Source organism: Myxine glutinosa, chromosome 5, assembly GCF_964187855.1.
Source record: "Myxine glutinosa chromosome 5, kmMyxGlut1.1, whole genome shotgun sequence".
In the NCBI taxonomy this organism is placed as follows: domain Eukaryota; kingdom Metazoa; phylum Chordata; class Myxini; order Myxiniformes; family Myxinidae; genus Myxine; species Myxine glutinosa.
In genome coordinates this window covers 135,263,798-135,285,268 of record NC_136265.1, presented here as the reverse complement: position 1 = coordinate 135,285,268, position 21,471 = coordinate 135,263,798, and the positions used below count along the sequence as shown (strand labels likewise).

The 21,471-nt window shown below is 44.5% G+C and overlaps 1 protein-coding gene across 1 annotated transcript in view; it reads right to left on the bottom strand.

The window, feature by feature from the left end:
• Positions 1-21,471, bottom strand: part of LOC137428385 (SAM and SH3 domain-containing protein 1-like) — a 152,589-nt gene that overhangs the window by 28,016 nt on the left and 103,102 nt on the right. The window contains exons 4-6 of the mRNA XM_068118307.2: positions 14,627-14,676; positions 14,087-14,127; positions 9,337-9,468 (exon numbers count right to left, since the gene is read on the bottom strand). Coding sequence (XP_067974408.2) covers positions 9,337-9,468; positions 14,087-14,127; positions 14,627-14,676 — 223 coding nt within the window. The remainder of the gene's footprint in view (positions 1-9,336; positions 9,469-14,086; positions 14,128-14,626; positions 14,677-21,471) is intronic.

Here is a 21,471-nt window from a genome sequence, read left to right as displayed (position 1 = left end):
TATAAACAATGCTATAACTACCCCTTGTAGCGCATTTTCTATTAGCACTCTTTTCCAGGGGTACATCCCGAGTGCTAAGCGAGGTATTACGAGCGAGGTTTTCAGGCCTGGTCCCCCGAGGCTTTCCTTTTCTCCTCGGCGGCCGTTTGTTGTCCATTTACTTTTGTTCCCTCCTGTATTGCTTTTTCCTTTGTGTGTCCTTTCACCCCATACTTGCCATAAAAAAACAAGTACAAAAAGTTTTAATTAAAACAAAAACCGCGTCGATGTTACACAATGCCTAGATGCAGCTGTGCCTATAACGTCGATGTTATAGGCACAGGACATTCCTATTGATTCGATTACTTGATGTTATTTTTGTGCAAAGTGAAAATATATCTCGGCAATTTCCCGTGTGTGGCGACGAATTTTTAATATATCTCGGCATTTTCCCGTCTGTTATTTCAGGCGGTGTATGACTGACCATGCCGCAATTTAAAAATATATATATCTCGGCAATTTCCCGTGTGTGGCGACACGTGAACGAAGCTGTGCTCCTCTCTCCACATTATTGTGACGACGTATAAATTAAATATTTCATCGTGACGATTGTCATCAAATGGACGAATTTTTAATATATCTCGGCATTTTCCCGTCTGTTATTTCAGGCGGTGTATGACTGACCATGCCGTGATTGTAAAAAAATATATCTCGGCAATTTCTCGTGTGTAGCGACACGTGAACGAAGCTATGCTCCTCTCTCCACATTATTGTGACGACATATAAATTAAATATTTCATCGTGACGATTGTCATCAAATGGACGAATTTTTAATATATCTCGGCATTTTCCCGTCTGTTATTTCGGGCGGTGTATGACTGACCATGCCGTGATTGTAAAAAAATATATCTCAATGGACGTGAATTACAGGCCTTTGAGAATTCATTTCGTTCTATAAAGGGCAACTTTCATCGGATTTTCTTCCCGTTTTTTTTCAACCGAGTCTAAAACTATGTTAGCGACTGTGAAAAATGAAATGATATATCGAATTTGATTTGAAATAAAACTGTGTGAGAGAGGAAGACACCACGGGCCTACAAAACAGGCCTCAAAGCGATGCGAGTTAATAAAATGGTGGATATTTGTTTATATGAAGCCTCTCCCAAAATGGGTGGAGCTATGGTTCCCAGAATGGGTGGAGCTTTGAGGTTTTGTCTTCTCTGCAAGAACAAGAAGAACAAGAAGAAGAAGAAGAACAAGAAGAACAACAACAACAGCAGAGGGCACTCTATTAGCAGCGTCTGCGACGCGGCTAAAAACTCAAAAAAATCTTAATTTCCTTCTCTCCCCATGGCTTCCTCTCTACCAATCGTGACCTCATGTTTCGCTCCACCAGTTTTTTTTTTCTCTCATTCCTTCATAACTCGATCCTCTCCAGCCGACACCTTTCCAATTCTAGTTTTCACCATGCTCCTTCAACTTTCTCCTTCCTCGGATCCACTTTCACCTAACCTTCAACAACAACAAAATATTAACGAAGAATTTAAAAAGTAGGCCGCTCCTCCTGTACTAACACAATTGCTTATACACCTCCCTGTTCCTTCGCTCTCTGCTCTCCTGGCTGTCAATCTCCTATTCTTCTGTTCTTGCTTCTGAACCTGTCCTGGAATCCTTAATCCCCCTTAGGAATCCTTCATGCCCTCATTTAGGAAATTTTCCCATAGTTTTCACGGTTTCGTTTAAAAATGTTTAAACTCCCCCCTGAAGTGTTGTATTCTGTTGTATATTATAACACACTTTTCTTCTTCTTTTTTAAAAGGTTGTCTTCCATTTGCTCACCAAATCTCTCCATTTCAAATAAAAATTCCATCTCTTACAGTTCTTCATTTCTACATTCCCTAAACTCACCTACATTCCACCCCTCCTCCAACGTTTTCAAACGGATCTCTGACTCGAAAATCGTTTTCTATTCATTGTCCAACACTTTCTAAAATCCAAACTCACCCCTCCCCTCCTAAACTCCCCCTCACCCTTCCCTTTTAAATCTCCCCCCCTTGCCGCTCCCCTCCTAAACTCCTCACTCACCCCTCCCCTCCGAACACCCCCCTCGACCCTTCCTTCCTAAATTCCCCCCTCGACCCCTCCCCTCCTAAATTCCCCTCTCACCCCTCCCTTTCAAAATTCCCCTCCCCTCAAAATCTCCCCACCCTACATTTTTCTCCAATTCTCATCTCTCACCCCTCCTCCTCAAAGCATCCTCCTCCCCACTTCCTCTCCCTTTCAACCCTGACCTCCATCGCCTCCAACCTTCTTCTTCGCTCTGCCCTCAAGCAACACCTCACTGTGCCTCAACCAATCACCATCAAACCTCTTGGTCTCCTCATCTTTCCCTGTCTCCTATCTCTTCTGAAATCTCCGACACACTATCAACAGCTCTCCCGACCTCTTCCTCCTCCTCCTCCTCTTCCTCATCTTACCCTACCCCTCCCCTCCCCTGTACTGTCCTGTATCCAATGTTCCACCTTCCACCTCCTTAACGGTATGGACCTCAAACATCTGGGGCCTTCGCTCAAACATGATTGATCTCTCCATATAGGTTGCTTCTGACAAACCAGACTTAATCTGCTGAACAGAAACTTTCCTCCTTCAAGATGTCTCTGATTCCATAATATCTCTCCCTGGTTACTCCCTCCTCCGGTATGACAGACCTGAGCCTCGTCCTGGAGGTGGGGTTGCTATCTTTATTAAAAACTTTTTCCTCACTTTCCCTGCACTGCCCTCTCACCATCCCACCCCCAGGAGTACCTCTGGCTACGGCTTCCCCTTCGCTCCCACCTTTTGTTCATATGTGTTTTGTACCGTCCTCCAAACAGTGATGACTCGATCTATATCTCGCTGTCTGATAACATGGACCAACTTCTATCTACTCATCCCAACTCTCTCTTCCTCATACGTGGTGATTTAAACTGTCATCATGCCAGCTGGCTGTGTGTGGTTACCTCTCACACCAGCCATGGCATCTCAGCAAAGGACTTCTGCGACCAACTGGGACTGACGCAATCTGTCAATTTCCCAAACCGGATCTCAGTCACAGAGCATCTGCTCTTCTAGACTTAGTTATGACAAACTTGCCTGCGAATGTCTGCTGCTCTTCTTCTGCTCCAATTGGTTCATCTGACCATATGCTTGTTGAAGTGGACATCTCTCTGGCCATTCTCAGAGAGCCTCCTCAGCGTAGACGAGTCTGGCATTTCAATCGGGCCAACTGGCACGGTCTCCTAGCAGCCATCAATCATCTGGACTGGTCTCCCATCTCTACTGCCTCTGACATCAACTCATCCTGGGAATTCTTCCAAAGTAAATAGCTTTCTCTCATGCACAGATTTATCCCATCTTGTCTTCAATTGTCATACCCTTCCTCCCGTCCATGGTGCATGGAATCTTGTGGTGAGGCAGTTGCCCTGAAACAACTTGCTTTCACCTCCTGGAAGGCAAATCCAACGGAGGGCAATCTCATTTCCTTTCACAAAGCCCGGAACAAGTGTGCGTCTACCCTCAGGAGAGCCGGAAAACACCATCTTCTACTCTCAAGACTGAATTCTCAAACCAGTCTCCCTCTTCCAAATCCTGGTGGCATCTGGTCAAATCTGTTTCTGATGTTTGTTCCCGTTCCATCCCCTCCCTTACCTCAAATGGCTACACAGCCGACTCCGCACGTGAAAAAGCTGAATGCCTCAACTCTGTGTTTGCCTCATAATCTTGTGTCCCAAACCCGTCTCTCTCTGTATCCACCTTACCCAGTCATACCCAGCTGCTCCTGGACTCTGTGTCCTTCTCTCCTAACAAGGTAGAGAAGTTTCTGTCAAACCTCGACTCTGATTCTGCAACTGGACCAGACGGCATCACCATCAGCCCACTGGTCCTAAAACCGTGCTCTGCCGCTCTTTCACACTCTCTCTCTCTCTCTGATCTCTTCACGCTCTCTTTTGGTCAAGGTCATCTGCCATCAGCTTGGAAATCAGCCAACAGTACCGCTTTACACAAAAAATGTGCAAAAACAGATCCTTGCAACTAAATACCAATCAGCCTGCTCCCAATTATCAGCAAAGTCATAGAATCCATCGTTGCTTCGGATATCAAATCCTTCCTCTTCTCCAATGGCTTGATCTTTGATCACCAATTGGGTTTCAGACCAGATCACTCTGCTCTGGACATCTGCTGTCTCAACAATGGATGGAGGTCCTCAATGCCAAACAGGAAATCAGAGCTGCCTCCCTTGACATATCACGTGCCTTCGATACGGTCTGGCACCCCGCTCTGCTCACCAATCTCTCCTCCTATGGTACCCACCCCGCTCTGCTCACCAAACTCTCCTCTGTTGGTATCCATGGAAATCAACACGCATGGCTGGCGGACTTCCTCTCTAATCGTAGTCAACGTGTGGCCCTGAATGGGTTTCTCTCATCCCCTCTTCCTGTTCAGGCTGGAGTTCCCCAAGGCAGTGTTCTGGGCCCTGTGCTTTTTCTGGTCTTCATCAATGATCTCTCCGACTCTCTTGAAAATCCTCTCTATCTCTTTGCTGATGACTCTACTCTCTGTCGCTCCATTCTTCATCCCTCAGATCGGCAGTCTGCAGCCTCCTCATTCTCTGCAGACCTGGACAAAATCACAGACTGGGCAAACAAGTGGAACATGTCTTTCAATCCTGACAAATCTCACACTCTTACGATGTCTCTCCGAAAAGACCGACTGGACAACCCTCCCATCTACTTTCTGAATAATCCTCTCCAAGAAGTTCTGTCACTCAAACTTTTGGGTCTCACTATCTGCCATGATCTTTCCTGGGAAAACCACATTTCAAATCTGGCCTCCAAAGCCAGTCGCCGACTGGGCATCCTCCGTCGTGCGAAGTCCTTCCTTGGCACACCTGAGCTCCTCACCACGTACAAGGCTTTCATCCGCAGCTCAATGGAATACTGCTCTCCCCTCTGGGCTGGTGCTCCTGCCTCACACCTAGCTCGTCTTCACGCTGTTGAAAGCAAAGCATTCAGAATCATTGGAATCTCCCGCGATGAAGCTAACTCCAAGGGCCTCTCACTCACTCACCGCAGACAGGTTGGTGGTCTTTCCGTCTTCTACCGACTCCTTTCTGGCCTTGCCCCCCCCAGCTCTCTCTGGGCTCTGTCCCGCAAATATTCCTACAGGTCGCACAAGATCTGCCTGCAACCCTTTTATGGTTAAACTGCCAAAATCAAGACTCTCTGCTCACCTTCACTCCTTCATTCCTCTTTTCTCTCACCTCTGGAACAAACTCCCTCACTCTCTTCAATCCCACTCCACCCTCCAGGTCTTTAAAACAGCTGTTCACCACCATCTCTTATCTTCCCCCATCCAAAACCTTGATCTTTTCTATCCCCGATAATTTCACCCCAATTCCACTTTTTGAAATACCAACTTCTGTCCTGGAAGTCCTTGGTGTCCTTGTGTTTTATACTTCTCCCACCCCCCCCTCCCCCCTTCCCACGCCTCCTCCCCCCAAGCCCTCTCCCTCCCACACATCTCCCACACATCTCCCTGCTCTTAAATGTTGTGTGCTCTCAAGTGTTTGTGTGCTTCCCATTCTCTTGTCTTCCGCTCCCTCTTTTTATATATTTTGTTTGTCTTGTTGATTTGTTTGTGAAGTAAATGTCAGCTCTTTCACGAGCCTCGATTCAGTATACAACAAAAAAAAAAAAAAATCCATGGAAATCTCTACGCATGGCTTGTGGACTTCCTCTCTGGTCGAAGTCAACATGTGGCCCTGAATGGATTTCTCTCATCTCCCCTTCCTGTTCCGACTGGAGTTCTTCAAGGTAGTGTTCTGGGCCCTGTGCTTTTTCTGGTCTTCATCAATGATCTCTCTGACTCTCTGTAAAATCTTCTCTATCTCTTTGCTGATGACTCCACTCTCTGCCACTCCATACCTCATCCCTCAGCTCGGCAGTCTGCAGCCTCCTCATTCTCTGCAGACCTGGACAAAATCACAGACTGGTCAAACAAGTGGAACATGTCTTTCAATCCTGACAAATCTCACACTTACTATGTCTCTCCGAAAAGACCGACTGGACAACCCTCCCATCTACTTCCTCAACAATCCTCTCCAAGAAGTTCTGTCAGTCAAGCTTTTGGGTCTCACTATCTGCCATGATCTTTCCTCAGAAAACCATATTTCCAAGCGGGCCTCCAAAGCCAGTCGCCGACTGGGCATCCCCTGTCGTGCGAAGTCCTTCTTTGGCACACCTGAGCTCCTCACCACATACAAGGCTTTCATCCACAGCTCAATGGAATACTGCTCTTCTGTCTGGGCTGGTGCTCCTGCCTCACACCTGGCTTGGCTTCACGCTGTTGAAACCAAAGCTTTCAGAATCATTAGAATCTCCCGCGATGAAGCTAACTCCGAGGGCCTTTCACTCACTCACCGCAGGCAGGTTGGTGGTCTTTCTGTCTTCTACCGACTCCTCTCCGGCCTAGCTCCCCCAGCTCTGTCTGTGCTCTGTCCTCCAATATTTCTACAGGTCGCACAAGATCTACCAGCAACCCTCTTCTGGTGAAACTGCCAAAATCAAGAATCTCTGCTCACCTTCACTCCTTCAATCCTCTTTTCTCCCGCCTCTGGAACAAACTCCCTCACTCACTTCAATCCCACTCCTCCCTTCAGGTCTTTAAAACAGCTGTTCACCACCATCTCTTATCTTTCCCCATCCAAAACCTTGATCTTTTCTACCCCCGTTAATTTCACCCCAGATCCACTTTTTTGAAATATCGACTTCTTTCCTGGAAGTCCTAGCAGTGTCCATGTGTTTTATACCTCTCCCTCCCCCCCATCCCCTTTCCCATGCCTCTTTCCCCCAAGTCCTCTGCCTCCCACAGATCTCCAGATGTCCCTGTTCTCTGCTGTTGTACTTGTGTGCTTCCCTCTCTCTCCCCATCTTGTCTCCCGCTCCCTTTATTATATGTTTTTTTTACGTGTCCGTTTGTTTTTTTTGTGATTAATGTTAGCTCTTACACGAGCCTCGATGTTGTATACAAATTTTTTTTTTACTGTATTGGTCTCAATTAATGGTGCACATTTCAACTTGCATACTGATGACGTCATCACTGAAGCTCTTTGGAGGAATACTTGCTCTGACATTGGATCATAGATACCTTTATAAGCAAGCATGACAGAATGTATTACTATTCAGCCTGTTCACATGAAGATGTTTTGAGCAACCGTTGCTGTACAAAATTATTGCTCGAAGCTCAATGGAGGGTGTGGGGGACTTGTGGGTAAAGAGGACAAGGTCAGCTGACAACGATGGCTCAATTGTGCTGAAACGAGACAATTTAAACAGCGCTGAAAAGCAAAGCAAATTACACAAGGACAACTCCATGTGATTATTCAAACGGTTTCAATCTATTTTAAATAACTTTGAGCAAATTAAGATTTTGAAAAAAATATTGCAATTTACGCAAAAATTACACGATTTGCTCTGCGGGCGTGTATCGAAATAAAACGTGTGAAGCCAAATCACTTAAAAATTATTCATTTGGAATATTATATCATTTCATGGATCAACATCAATCAGTTTCACTAACTTCATGACAGAGTTAATGACAAGTTTGGGGACCATGGTGTCAGTGCGGAACTAATCCTAGTTACACAATTTAACTCATTATGGTGCTCCATTGCGTAATTGCGCTTTGTTTAATTTGGCTGATCCACAGGACGGGTTGCACTCAAGCCAGAATTAAATGGAGTAATATATTTATACATGTAATTAAATTAAATAGTATAATTGATAAAGACCACAGTGAGGAGGATGTATAGCTGCTAGGATAATTTAGGCCTTCGGCATATGCACATTGGCCTTTGAGCTGTCCATAGCCTGGGTTAGAACTTTGGCCCAGCTATAAACTACCACCCTGGTGTTTCGCATGCAGGGAGATTCATCAATGTGTGTGACAAAATGTGACAAATTAAAAAATTCCTGCCCTGAATATTGGGAAGGCAATTGCAAACGACCCTGCACAACCCTTGGCAAGAGACTGCTTCGGCAGCACAAGCTGGATGTTAAGAATATGGTACATTCTTCATGATGATGATGATAATCATCTCTCTGAAGACCTGGACAAAATCACAGACTGGTCAAACAAGTGGAACACGTCTTTCAATCCTGACAAATCTCACACTCTTACTATGTCTCTCCGAAAAGATCGACTGGACAACCCTCCCATCTACTTTCTCAACAATCCTCTCCAAGAAGTTCTGTCGCTCAAGATTTTGGGTCTCACTATCTGCCATGATCTTTCTTGGGAAAACCACATTTCCAAGCTGGCCTCCAAAGCCAGTCGCCGACTGGGCATCCTCCGTCGTGCGAAGTCCTTCCTCGGCACACCTGAGCTCCTCACCACATACAAGGCTTTCATCCGCAGCTCAATGGAATACTGTTCTCCCCTATGGGCCGGTGCTCCTGCCTCACACCTAGCTCGGCTTCACGCTGTTGAAACCAAAGCTTTCAGAATTATTGGAATCTCCCGCGATGAAGCTATCTCTGAGGGCCTTTCACTCACTCACCGCAGGCAGGTAGGTGGTCTTTCTGTCTTCTACCGACTCCTCTCCGGCCTTGCACCCCCAGCTCTCTCTGTGCTCTGTCCCCCAAATATTCCTACAGGTCGCACAAGATCTGCCAGCAACCCTCTGATGGTTAAACTGCCGAAATCTCGGCTCTCTGCTCACCTTCACTCTTTCATTCCTCTTTTCTCCCACCTCTGGAACAAACTCCCTCACTCCCTTCAATCCCACTCCTCCCTCCAGGTCTTTAAAACAGCTGTTCACCACCATCTCTTATCTTCCCCCATCCAAAACCTTGATCTTTTCTACCCCCGCTAATTCACCCCAGATCCACCTTGTTTGAAATTCCAACTTCTTTCCTGGAAGTCCTGGCAGTGTCCATATGTTTTATACCTCTCCCACCGCCCCCTTCCCTTGCCCCCCCCCCCCCCCAAAGCCCTCGCCCTCTCTCAGATCTCTCGATGTCTCCATGTCTCTCGGTCCCTGCTCTCAAATGTTGTGTTTGTGTCCTTCCCCCTCTCTCCCCATCTTGTCTACCGCTCCCGATGTTATATGTTTTATGTGTCGGTTTGTCTTTCTGTGTGATTAATGTTCGCTCTTTCACGAGCCTCGATCTTGTATACAAAAATAAAATAAAAAAATAAAAAAAATCGATAAAGACATCAGTGAAGATCGTATAATGAATGGGAACGACGAGCAGGAACTAAAAAAGGTTGGAGGATGAGGTGGTTGATTGGATGGGTGAAAGTGGTTGGGGAATATACCCTGTCGTTGAATGCAGGAATTCTTGGGACTGCGGTTAGGTGTGCAGTTTGGAGTGCGGGTTGGAGTGCGGTTAGGCGTTCGCTGCAGGCTGAGCCAGAAAGATTTACCCTTCTTCTTGCCATCCCCTCTTCCTGAAACGCACAAACATAGACCTCATGAATTGGCATTCATTTTGATGTTCCATCCTTAAAACAAGCAATCCTCAAAAATGTAAGCGAACAACCAAATGACGCATTAATTGGGAGTTAACAAATCAGGCACCGATAGGTGTCAAGTTCTAGCTTTAGACAAACAGAAGCGTTCTTTATTTTGCTCTACGCAGCTCCTTTCCACTCTACCTGTGGTTCCGGTAAGAAAGGCATCCATCGAGCCCCTCATTAAGATGTCCAAAGCTGCGATGCGGATCTCATCGCGGTAAGGAATCCTGTAGATTGCGTCGCACGACCGCTCTTCTTAACAACGATACGGTTACATCTCCCACCAGCAAGATAAGACAATGTAACAAGTCGGACTGGAAGAAGGGCAATTGATCTAATAAATCAGAATGCCTTTCTCGACTCATTAAAATAAAAATGGCTCCCAGATCCACCTGTTTTCATCGAGAGCTCTTTTTATACAACTGATGCCAAATACACCTGTTATGTGAAGGGTCGGTATGAAGACAGCAGGGCAGTCACTTGGTAAGAGTTATGCGGATATGGCAGAGACTTCAATGAGAATAATGTCGCGCAATCTCGACAGAATGTCTGACAATGCGGCACAGTGAGGCATCACCTAGATCTCGGTGTCATGGTCCTTCCTGCAGCAGCAATTAAGCTTTGGCTGTCGTATGAGCGACTTGCATTTTGAGAAGCTCCAAATGACGTGGCAAATTGAAGATGACGACTCATTTGGATGACCCATCGGCAAACACCTGAGCTCGCATGGCTTGTGTGAAATTATGATAGTGGACGCTCAGTAGATCTTTGATTCTCTCAACAACCTTGACGTCTGTATTAAAAAACAAGTTTTGCAGCACATACCCAACGCCACCTTCAGTGCATTCAGAAAGTATTCACACCCCTTGACTTTTTTCACATTTTGTTGTATTACAGCCTGAATTTAAAATGGATTAAATTGAGATTTTTTTTGTCACTGATCTTCACATAATACCCCATAATGTCGAAGTGGAATTTTTAAAAAGAAATGTTTGCAAAATAATCAAAAATGAAACACAGAAATAGTTAATTTACATAAGAAAGCGCTACTCAAGGACTTTCACGTTCTTGTTCTGAAGCCATTCCTTCATCATGTCGCATCTCCTCAGGCAAAATTCAAGTGTTGCTTTGGCTGTATCCTCGGGGTCATTGTCCTGTTGGAATGTAAATCTTCACCGCAGTCTCGGGTCTTTTGCACTCTGAGGCAGGTTCTCCTCAAGGATTTGCCTGTATTTGGCTCCATTCATTGTTCCTTCTATCTTTACAAGTCTCCCTCCCCCGGCCACTGAAAAGCATCCCCATAGCATGATGCTGCCACCACCATAATTCATGGTAGGGATGGTGTTAGATGGATGACAGCTGTGCTCGGCTTCTACCAGATGTAGTGCCTGCCATTCAAGCCAATAATTCCATTTTTGGCTTATCAGACCACAGAATATTTTGCCTCATGTTCTGGGAGTCTTTCAGGTGCCTTTTTGTAAACTCCAGGCATAATGTCATGTGCTTTTTTCTCAGGAGTGGCTTCCGTCTGGCCACTCTCCCATAAAGCCTAGATTTGTGAAGCACTGCAGAGACTGTTGTCCTTCCGACAGGTTCTCCCATCTCAGCCAAGGAACTCTGTAGTTCTGTCAGAGTGGTTATTTGGGTTCTTGGTCACCTCTTTGATCAAGGTCTTTCTTGCCTGGGTGATCAGTTTGGTCGGATGACCAGCTCTAGGACCTGGGTAGTTCAATATTCTTTCCATTTCCTAATGATGGAGCTCACTGTGTACTCTTGGGAACTTTCAACACTGTAGAAATTGTTTTACACCCTTTTATATCGTTGCCTCCTTACAATTCTACGGGCAGTTCCTTGGACTTCATGGTAGAGTTTTTTGCTCTGACATGGACTGTCAACCATGGGACCTTATATAAAAAGGTGTTTCTTTCTAAATAATGTCCAATCAATTGAATTGCTCACAGGTGGACTCCAATCAAGTTGTGGAGACATCTCAAGGATGATCAAAGGAAATTCAATGCACCTGAGCTCAATTTGGAGTGTCATAGCAAAGGGGGTTGAATACTTATTGACTCGAGACATTTCAGCTTTTCATTTTTAATTATTTTGTAAAAAAAAAAATCTAAAATAAAAATTCGACCTTGACATTAAGGGGTATTATCATTTTCAATTCATTCATTTTCAGAGGCAAAAAATCTCAATTTAATCCATTTTAAATTCAGGGTGTAGGACCAAAATGTGAAAAACATCAAAGGGTGTGAATACTTTCTGAAGGCACTGTATAATTACATATGCACGGGAGATGGTGGGAATGGAAATATATCCAAAGAATGAAGAAAAATATCCAGAGAGAAGGGATTGGATGGGATGGGGGAGCGAGGACTATAAGACATCAAAAGAGAGGATAAGAGAGTTCGAGAAGAATGAGGAGAAAGGGAGTTTGGTAAGGGAGGAGGGAATGAGATTACAGAATAAAAGAAAATGAATGACTGGAAAGATGGGGGATGAGGTTCCAAAATTCTGTAAGACTGCATATGTAATATGTATATCGCCTCAAAGGCAAAGAAAGAGAAAGTGAACTAGAGTTAAAGTAACAAAGTTTTGTTTGTGAAAAATGATGTTTCGAATCACCAGAAAGAGTTAGAGACAGAGAGAGGGGGAGAGAGGGGGGCATGGGAAGGTTTCCAATAGCATCAATAGCATCGAGTTTCCAATAGCATCATGCATTTGGGAGGCAAGACCATCAGGCCTTTGAGAGAAACCATAACCAGCAAATATGAAACAAAAGAACGACAAACCCAAAAAGGTCTCCGTTTAAGATGGAGACTCATGGAGGAGCTAGGAGGCTTTGGAATGGTCTCCTTAAAAAGACATGTAATGTCTTGGCACGATTTTTGGCACGTCTTGGCACATGTAATGTCTTGAAAAAGCATTGGCACGATTTTTGTAGATCTTTGTAGACCCAGTCCTTTTGAAGGATGTATTACATTTTGGAAAACATGACCTACGTAATCCTCAATGACGGCCATGCTGTGACCGAAATGTCACACTGACCTTTTGAAAACATCTCCTTGACTTAACTTGCATTACATCGGGTGGTCTTGCTTTTGCGAGTATCAACACACAGTAAAGTTCACCTTTCACCCATGTTATTTTCATGTGATATATTAGCACAAAGTTAAATGCAAATGTTCAAATAAGTGCCGTACATGAGGTGTGTACGAACCAGGTGCTTGAAGCAGGTTATCAACGCATACGAAGCTTTCCAATATTCTGTGCTGCAAACGTCAAGCGTGTCATTTAATTGTATTAAATTGGAGAATTACAAAATCTTCAGGTAATCTCGGCATGTTTTATTCTATTTGCCGACAAGATGAAACGGGTAATTCCATCTTCACACTCCACTTCACATCAACGGAAATGTTCAGAGCAGCACTTGAGTGGCTTTTGATGTGAAGAGACATACTACGGAGTAGTTAACGATGGAGTGGTTAACGACAGAGTAGTTTAAGACGAAGCAGTTTAAGATGGAGTAATCTAAGACGTAGTAATCTAAGATGGAGTAATCTAAGATGGAGTAATCTAAGATGGAGTAATCTAAGATGGAGTAATCTAAGACGGAGTAATCTAAGACGGAGTAATCCAAGACGGAGTGATCTAAGACGGAGTGATCGAAGACGGAGTGATCGAAGACGGAGTGATCTCAAACGGAGTGATCGAAGACGGAGTGATCCAAGGCGGAGTGATCCAAGGCGGAGTGATCCAAGGCGGAGTGATCCAAGACGGAGTAATCTTAGACGGAGCCTATCTGCGCCACTTCAATAGCGTTGCACCACCGGAGTAACGGTGAGATGTGAATAGCTCCTCGATTAAATGTGGACATTTATGCAGACATTTGATGCAGAGTAATAAAGGTTGGAGTTAAATCTCCACATGCCCTCATGCGCAGCACTAGCACGGCAATAACCTAGCAAGTTACATGTGACTGGTAATCTAGCGCCAAATATGGAGATGGTCCAGTCGATGTGAATGGGTGCCAGCTAATTTGATGAGTTTGATGCGTTGTTTTCAAGGCGATGTGAATGGGTTTAATACGACTCAGTGCTACTCCATTCCAGGCCCGGGGTATGAACCTGAGCGTTGATGTGAAGAGGGCTTAGGAGCACCCCGACATGACACTCACTGCCACTGCAGGGGTCGTGGTCAGACCGCAGAGGCCCACTGTGCTTGCTGTTGATGATTTTAATGCGAACACGCCAACTCAACGGAAAGTGGTCTGCCCCGGAACCCGAGTTCTTACTCGCGATATTAGTTGTCTCAAAATGGAGTCCGCAGTCCCCAGTGATCTATCGCTGGAGGGTGCACACCAAATTGCCCACTTTGTTTCAAAACTCGTGCTGAGGGAACATGGGATTGTACTTGTATGGACCAGACTTGATTTTGTCATGCAACAGCGTAATTCTGCTTGTACTCGTCATTTGCTACCCGATAGTTCGGACAGTGTGCCGGTGAGGCCTAGGCCCATGGGCGACGGCCATTATCAGAAGCTTCTTACCGACGGCGTCGTCCTCCGAGGTGGATTTCAAAAGGCAAGCCCTGTGGAAAGACGATGCACAACAGATGGGCCTTAATGAATAAATCTCAACTCAACGCTATGTTACAGCATTCAAACGAACCAACAAGCAGATCTATCGCCACAATGTGCACAACACGAAGAAACCCATGCGGTGCAATTCACAGCGGGAGGGAGAACAGAACAGAACTGCATTTCATTTAGCCACAAATTGCGCTTTCATTCTCAGCTCAAATCTGGTGAAATCTGACTTCGTAAGGGGTAGGTAACTCAGTTTGTACAACTCAGCTGTCAAATTTCAACCTTGAGTCGTCGTGCAGGTGGAGGATGCGAATTCAAATTACCATTCTGCTCTGGCGCACGCAGGCCACCTGTGTTTTTAGAGCACGTAGCACCTTGCATTGCAAACTCACCCACTGTATAGAAACGGTCTCGACCTGGCCGGGGCTGCAAGCCTCCAATTGAGGAAACTAATGGTTAAAGATGGACTGATTCGATGAATAATCATTAAGAGGTACTCACTTCCTCTCGGGTTCTGGAGTTGACAAGGCACTGCGGAAGCCCAAAGACACCTGGGGACCCAAATGCATAAAGAAAGAATTATTAATTGCATCTAAACAGACAGAAGCATCATTTTGCACTGCATACTCACAACTACACTGTCAAGGCCATGCTAACTAAGAAGAAGAAGAACTGCCTTTAGAGGCAATTTCCCCCCCCCCCCCCCCCCCCCCCAGAGCAGGGGTTTTCCTTTTTTGGGCACCTTGGTCCCCTTTTTGAAGCAATGTTTTATGGCCGGATGCCCTTCCTGCCACCAACCCTGTTAGTCGCCTCTTGCAACACGCAGGGAATTACCAGTGAACTGGTACTCAATTTGCCGACCTCGGAAGGATGGCAGGTTGAGTCAACCCCTCTGGCGTTAATTCAGCGATCGACCGGGATTCGAACCCAGGATCCGAACCGGGATTCGAACCCAGGATCCGAGGATCCCAAGCCGGCACCCTAACCGCTAAGCCAACGCCAGGCTTCGGCCAACCTAAGGTGGGCAATTTAAAGTGATGGTATTTAATTGAGGTGATATGTTTTCTGGGACACACTGTACACCTGAAGTTATTTTTGGGACATATTATAATCTTATTTCGCCTTGCTGGACCACATTGTAAAGTATTTGTAATGTAAAACACCAAGTGATCAATTTTTAAGTTTTTGTCATATACCGTATATACACAGATGACCTCATCACGATGGCATCAGGCCTGCTGACCCAGAAGGGCATGTAGCAGTTCGTGAATGCAAAGTCAAAAGCTCGTCAGGGCAACATATTGCTGTTTCATGAAGTACAAGCTAAAAAGGCTTCAAAAGTCACTAAGTGGATGAAACAGCGATATGTTGCCCTGACGAGCCCCAATAAGAGCGAAACCAGGTTGGTAGCTTCGCTTTTCATCTGCTTGTGGCAGCTTTTCACTTTGCATTCGTGAACTGGTCGATGGCTTTCTGGGTTTGCAGGCATGACGCTGTTGTGATGAGGTCATCGCGGCATTGGTCTAAGTTCATAGCATTTCTGTATTTCCATTTATGCATTCCCCGACCACTGTACAACAACAATGATGCTTCCTGGTTGAGATTGGTGTTCATAACACAATGTGTACATGTAGCAGATGACACCTGTTGGGCCAAAATACAATCTGGCCTCACCAGTCACAGTCAGTGGGGCATCATTAGCCAGTAAAATGTGTGTGTGTGTGTGTGTGTGTGTGTGTGTGTGTGTGTGTGTGTGTGTGTGTGTGTGCGTGTGTGTACATACTGTCGGACCCCGCTATTTGTGAGAGATACGTTCCTGGAAAGTTCCACGAATTACAAAACCGCAAATGGTGGGGCATTGTTTCAATGGAAAGAGGGGGGATTGGTTCCCAAATCATGAAAATCCACGAATGCCGAAGCAAAATCCACGAATGTCAATGAAAATCTGCACATGCATGCCTTGCCATTGTTTGACTGAGGAAAGGGAGACAGTTCATTGTACTAAAAGATACTGTGGAGTGTTTTCATTCTGTACAGTAAGTAACTAGTGCGGGATGATGTGTTTTCGTAGCTGGTGGAACATCCCGTGAAGCTCGTTTATAGTGTGGCTAAAATTTGCGGCTGCCTAAGCCATGAAAACGCGAAGAACAAGGCCGCAAATGTCGACGCAGGTCATGTGGTCGCTACGATGAAGTATTTTCATTCTGTACAGTAACTCGCAAGGGATGATGTGTTACACAGCTGGTGGGACATCCCACAAAGCTCGTTCATAGTGTGGCTAAAATACTTAACTGCATTATAATGTGGCCGCGAAAGCTGTGAAAGCGTGAAGCACAACCCTGCAAATGTAGAAGCAGGTCATGCTCGTGGCTCATAGAAGATGGTTTTTTTGCGTCTGTCCTGATTTGTGCTTGGCTGGTGAAAGATGGGTTTTATAAATGTGTCATGCTCGCGGCTCATGCAAAAATGTTTTTTTTTTGCGCCCGCGAAAAACCGCAAATTTGCGGGATATATGGCTGCGAATAGAGAAGCAGGTCGCAATTTATCAACCGCGAATATAGGGAACCCACAAATAGCTTGGTCAGACTGTGTGTATGTATCTATATACAGTGCGTATAAAAAAAGGTAATCCGAATTCAAGTGGTTAATATGCAAAGGTTATTTATTTTGACAATTTACATGTGGTTTACTAATTAAGAGGAGATCCTCAGCTTTCCATTGATACCTTCCATGCATCATTGCTGTCACACATGACCGAGTACATGTTCATTGAAAATGACAAGTTCAAATCGAATTTTTACAAGTTTGGCTAATCGATGCAAGTCAGGATAATTGGTGCAAAATAAATGTCAGATGTGAACTTTTCTCAGGAATGATTGGCCTTTATGCACCGACACCTTCAACATGTCCACCTCCTCTTTCAACACAAAGCTCACAGCGGCGGAGCATGCCCTGAACTGCTCGTCTCACCATAGCCGGGTCATTGCGCAAAGCATCCACTTCATGTCGAATACGGCCCTGCAATTCGTCAAGATCACGGGGAGGAGTTACGAACACCTTGTTCTTTAAATGTCCCCAAAGGAAATAATCACATGGTGTGAGGTCAGGTGATCTTGGCAGCCATTCCACTGCATGGTTGAGGGCGATGACTCGGTCTCCAAAGAGTTCCCTCAGTCGATCTCGGACAGCGATAAGACGATGTGCTGGGGCGCCGTCTTGGGCCCACCAGAGATATCTTTAGACATCACGAACCTGTCGATCAAAGTTCTCCTCCAGCTGCGGTAAAACTTCATCATTGATCATCTGCAGATACCTGTTACCATTGACATTCCTTTGAAAGAAAAATGGTCCGATCACCTGACCACTTCCACAAAGTCCCAACCAAACAGGCCACTTTTGTCTGGTGTCAAAATTAAATTCCGGGGGTTGTCCTGTCGGTGCATATTCAAGAACATTATGGGTATTGACCTTGCCGTTCATGGCGAAAGCAGCTTCGTCACTGATAACGAGATACCGCAGGAAATTGACATCTGCTTCGCAACGTGCTATCAAACATCCGGCAAGCACCAGCTTCCTGGCAAAATCCCCTGGCGTAAGTTGATGCCGGATGTGAATCCGATATGGATGTTGGTGGAGGTCCAGTCTTGTGATTCGGCTGAATGTTTCCGAAGGCAATCCCGTCCCATTTCGTCTTGCGCTGGTATCCCTAGGATGCTCCAAAACTTTCTGCCTTACTGCTGCAATGTTCATTTCCGATCGCCCAGTGCGCCTCCTACCAGAATTCCCCTTGTTGCGGTTGAGGCTAGTGCCATGCTCTTGGTATTTTCTAACATTCGCCCAGATGGTTTTGGCTGCAGGAGGCTCCCGTTCTGGGAAACGTTCCATGAACGCATCACGAGTTCGCTGCAAACTTCCAGTTTGGTGAAAGGTGGTAACCGCGAAGGTCCATTGTTCAGTCGTAAGTTGAACCATCTTTTCAATGACTCAAACTGTCTCTAAACCCATACACTGTAGGCCCATCTTAAATACCCATCTTAAACAAAGGATGACGCAACCGACGATTACCAGACCAGCTTAACAATTTTACATAATCAAGTTGGCAGTCGACAAGTAATGCGTCCATTTCAAACTGTCTTGCATCGATTAGCCAAACTTGTAAAAATGCGATTTGAACTTGTCATTTTCAATGAACATGTACTCGGTCATGTGTGACAGCAATGATGCATGAAAGGCATCAATGGAAAGCTGAGGATCTCCTCATAATTGGTAAACCACATGTAAATTGTCAAACTAAACAACCTTTGCATATTAACCCATTTAATTCGGATTACCTTTTTTTAGATACGCACTGTGTATATATTTTTATTTTTTTATTTTTTTAATTTATTTATTTATTATATATATACATTTTTTAATAAACAGGAATTAAATTCCTGTGTGAGGCTCGTGTGGAAAATTCGGACTCAACCCGGGACTCGAACCATCGACCTCCATCACTTACGCGGTGACAGCCCACTGTGCTATGAGCCAACCAAAATCTCCTCAGACGTTTTCCACACTTAACACTGCGAGCTTTATATTGGCCGATGTCTTACGTGCCTGCTAGGCAGACCCCATATGTGAGCGTAAGTATGTATGCATATATACGTGCATGGAAATATATGTGGAAGTGCATTGGAGATTAACTCATCTACAATTTTAAAATTATATATATATATATATATATATATATATATATATATATATATATATATATATATATATATATATATATATACTGTATATGCATTAGCTCCATTTTATTAGGTTTACTCTCCATAAATGGAGAGTAACCTACTATTACTGCTAGAGTTTTTCTTCTTATTATTATTCTTCCGCCCTATTTTGCACCTCTGAAAATTTCATAATTAAGTTTCTCAGCAACCGCTGGTCGGATTGACAGGAAATTTTCATCAAATGATCGGCTAGGCTCGTAGATTTTTAAAATGCTAATGATGACGTCATAGATCACGTGGTATGGGCGCCATCTTGTAAAACACCTTCAACTTTTTGCCCCTCTGTATTTCCGAAACGGCTCAATGGAAAAATTTGAGGAATGGCTCATTCTAAAGAACTCTGCAATGGGAACAAAAAACATGTTTATTGAGTATATCAAAAATGCTAACGTTAAGAGGTTAGAATTCGTCAAACACAATTTTTCTCCCCCGAAAATGAGATTTTTTTCCCAGATGCTTAGTTAAAAAAAACTCAGATTGCAAAAAATTTCGAAGTCATACATCACATGGTTCGGCCGCCATCTTGTTTTCCGTGAAAAAACACAAAAAACCCTTTTTCTCCACAACGGCTGAACAGATCGAGCCCAAACTTGGCATGCATATTCGCATACCCATGACGAACAAAAAAGTCAGCGAGCACGACGTCATCTGACACGTGGTTTCAGAGTTATGACGTTTTAAAATCTCAAACTAGAAATGGAATCACCTCCATAATTTGTGGAGATATCGAGTGGAAACTTACACAAATGTTCCACATGGGGGGATGTTTCATCGTTACGTGAGACGTTTTGATAAGTCACATGGTTTGGCCGCAATAAATAATGGAAGTTAAATTTTAAAAAGCTTGCAACTCTTGAACCACTGCATGTATCGACTTTAATTTTTAATGGAATGTAGCTCTCATCAAGCGGAACAAGTGTGCAAAATGTCAAGATGATTGGATGTACGGTCGCGAAGCTATAAGTCTTTATTGTTGAAAGAAGAAGAAACACACCATTTTGTCCTGCCAGGCCACATCTCACAGTGCTATTGCCATTTTAAGTTTTAATTTCCTTTAAAAAACATTTTCTCTGCAATAATAGGGCCGATTGAGATAAAATTTTCACCATAGGAGGGACTCGGTCTGTAGAATATTTTAATGGTAATTATGACGTCACAGGTCACGTGGTTCAGCCGCGATATTGTTTTTCGTGAAAACACGAAAACCCCTTTTTCTCTGCAACGGCTGAATAGATCGAGGCCAAACTTTGCAAGCAGAATCGCATACCCATGACGAACAAAAAAGTCAGCGAGCACGACATCATCCGACACATGGTTTCAGAGTTATGACGTTTTTAAGCATGAACCTTTAAAACCTAGCTCCTCCCTCATTTTTGATCCAATCGAGGAGAAAATTCACAGATCTGTTCAGCATGTCAGTCTACTAAAATGTCATTTTAGAATTTGCGATAGGTCACGTGGTTTGGCAGATATCGTTAATTAAACGAATTTTTTTTTTTTAATGGATATCTCTTGAATTGCTTTATTGATCGACGTGAAACTTCATACTCTAGTAGAAGTCATGAAGAGTAACAAGTGTGCAAAATCACAAGATGACTGGATGTACGGTCTGGAAACTAGAAGTTGTTAGTGCCTGAAGAAGAAGAACCACAACACTTTTTTTTGACCAGGCCATGTGACATAACCACCTCACGAGCTAAGGGTAGCTCGAAATTAAATTGTCTTCGGATTTGGCAGTCGCTAGAGGGTGTTAACATTCGAATGCAACAAATCTGGGCAAATTGTGATGAATTTTCGTAAAACTACACGATATTGGCATTTACATTGGAAAATAACATTGTAAAACTCTCCGCCGCCTCGGCTTATTTCTCGCTCTGAAGTTCATCCTGTCTTCAATTTTAAGGAGAAATAGAGGTATCTGCAAGCAATGGTGACCTTTATTTTGTGGAAATCCGATTTAAAATGACGAAGTTATCCAAAATCCAACATTTTAAATGGAGCGTATTTCCAAAGTGAATCTTCCACAGGTAAAATATCCACACGTGCAGGCACACCTTACGGCGTCAATTTGGCTCCGATTTCAAATCGGATTTCGATTGTCGTATTGCCTCGGATGAGTTAACAAAATACCACAACAAATTTGGTGACAATCATGAAAAATTTGACCAAGTTCGATCGACGGAATACTTCGTTCTTCCGCTGACATACGGCACGGGCCACGGATGACGTCATGCCACGGCAGGACGTTCTTCCACGGGTGGCAGATATCGTTAATTAAACGAAAATATTTTTTAAAATGAATGGGGTGGGGAGGATGTGTGTGTGTTTGTGTGTGTGTGTATGGATGTGCGTGTGTGTGGAGGGGTGTATGTGTGGAGGGGTGTTCGTGTGGGGGGAGGGGTGTGGGGGTGTTTGTGTGTGTGCATGTGTGTTAGGGTTGGGGGGATGTGTGCATGTGTTTGTGTGTGTGTTAGGGGTGGGGGATATGTGTGTGTGTTTGTGTGTGTGTGTGTGTGTGTGTGTGTTGGGGGTGGGGGGGGGGGGTGTTGGCATGTGTGTGTGTTAGGGGTG